At 40.7% G+C, this 2,081-nt stretch overlaps 1 protein-coding gene across 1 annotated transcript in view; it reads left to right on the top strand.

The window, feature by feature from the left end:
• LOC135199068 (myosin-2 heavy chain, non muscle-like) overlaps positions 1-1,770 on the top strand; it is a 2,066-nt gene extending 296 nt beyond the window's left edge. Inside the window, exon 1 of the mRNA XM_064226982.1 lies at positions 1-1,770. This exon is cut by the window's left edge and continues 296 nt beyond it. Coding sequence (XP_064083052.1) covers positions 1-1,687 — 1,687 coding nt within the window. The 3' untranslated portion in view covers positions 1,688-1,770.
• Positions 1,771-2,081: the final 311 nt, after the last annotated feature.

Raw genomic sequence — 2,081 nt, 5'->3', positions numbered from 1 at the left:
GGAAAAAGATCTGGAATCGCATCGAACCGAGGTGGCCAGACTGAGAGATCGTCTGGAAACTCAAGAAGAAGGACACGCAAAGACAGAGGAACACCTGGACAAGATGACCCGAGACTTCCAATTGTTGGAACACCAGCGAGGACGTTTGGAGGCTGAGAAAAAGATGCTGGAAGAGGCTCTGGAAAAGAGTAAGCTCCAGGAAAGTGAAATGGAACGTCTCTTGGAAGGTGCAACCGAGCAGAACGAGTTTCTGCAAAATGAAATTGTGGAGAAAGATCTTTTGATTGAACGGAACGCAATCGAAAGAAAAGAAATCGAAAGTTGTTTGGAAGAAGAAAAGAAAGCAAAAGACAGAGAAATCGAGATTTTGGAAAATGAATTGAGAAGTCTTTTCCAGAAGATGGTGACGAAGGAGAGAGAGCTGGAAAGTGCTCTGAAGGAGGGAACCGACCTCACCTTGAGATTAAAGGAAGCTGAAGCCACCAATCAAGTGTTGGCTTCGGCGAACAAATGCTTCAAGATGGCCAATGACCAACTGAAAGAAGCTCTGGAAGAGAAAGAGAAGGAGAGCGACCATCTAAAGAATTCGAAGGAAGCTTCAACACAAGAAATAGCTGTTTTACGACAGAAGAATGCCGATCTCCAGAAGCAAATCGAAAATGAAGAGGAAAAGAACAAAATTTTAAATGAAGAAGTTCAGCAGATGAGAAATTGGGTTGCTGAACTAGGAGGTCAGAATGCTAAGAAGGAAGAGGAATTGGTCAAGAAAGAACTGGAAGTAAAATCGATGAAGAATTCCCTAAAAGAGGCAGAAGAAAAAAATAACATTTTGAATGAAGAAGTTCAGCAGATGAGAGACTGGGTAGCTGAACTAGGAGGCCAGAATGCCATGATGGAAGAGGAATTGGCTAATAACGAAAAGGAAATAAATTCATTGAAGAATTCTTTACAAATGGAAGAAGAAGAGAACAAAATCTTAAATGGAGAAGTTCAGCAGATGAGAAATTGGGTAGCTGAACTAGGAGGTCAGGTTGCTAAGAAGGAGGAGGAATTGGCAAATAAAGAACTGGAAGTAAAATCGATGAAGAATTCTTTAGAAAAGGGAGAAGAAGAGAACAAAATCTTAAAAGGAGAAGTTCAGCAGATGAGAGACTGGGTAGCTGAACTAGGAGGACAGAATGCCAAGATGGAAGAGGAATTGGCTAATAACGAAAAGGAAATAAATTTACTGAAGAATTCTTTGCAAATGGAAGAAGAAGAGAACAAAATCTTAAATGGAGAAGTTCAGCAGATGAGGAACTGGGTAGCTGAACTTGGAGGCAAAAAGGCCAAGTTAGAAGAAGAGTTAGGTTATAAAGAACAGGAAATAGATTCACTGAAAGCAGATGTTCACCTGATAAGAAACTGGGCAGCTGAAGTCGAAGGTGAAAAGGCTGAGATGAAGAATTGTTTAGAAAATGAAGGAGTGAAAAACAGACTTCTGAATGAAGAACTCGAAAAGATGAAGATGCGGTTGGCTCAATTGGAAGCCATGAATTCAGATATTAAGGGTGAGGTGACCCGAAAAGATAAAGAGATTATGTCAATGGCTAATGCTCTAGAAAACGAAAAGGAGAGGAATAAAGAATTAAGAAAAAAATTGCTTAAGGAAATTGAAAAACTTGATTACATTGTATCATTGACATGAACCATGGATAAATGATTCAGATAAGGTTGACAACAAATGGTCACTATCTTTTGCCAAAGTTGGAGATAAAGTAAAACCTTCAAGTGCTGCAAGATAAAAAATATAGAAATGGAAGGTAAGAAATAAAGTTTCCCCTAACTTGAGAGCCAACAGCTTTTTGGAGGAAGGAGGACCAGCTCTCAGGATGAGAGCCAACAGCTGTTCGGAGGAAGGAGGACCAACTCTCAGGATGAGAGCCAACAGCTGTTCGGAGGAAGGAGGACCAGCTCTCAGGATGAGAGCCAACAGCTGTTCTGAGGCTGGAAGACAAGCTCTCAGGATAGGAAATTAGGAAGAAACAACAAGAGAAACAACCCCTGATTAGCCAAAATTGTGGAGGAGTTTGACTCATCTC

This window comes from Macrobrachium nipponense, chromosome 25, assembly GCF_015104395.2.
Source record: "Macrobrachium nipponense isolate FS-2020 chromosome 25, ASM1510439v2, whole genome shotgun sequence".
Classification (NCBI taxonomy): Eukaryota; Metazoa; Arthropoda; class Malacostraca; order Decapoda; family Palaemonidae; genus Macrobrachium; species Macrobrachium nipponense.
The sequence above is the reverse complement of the archived record's forward strand: the minus strand, read 5'-3'. Positions and strand labels throughout refer to the sequence as shown.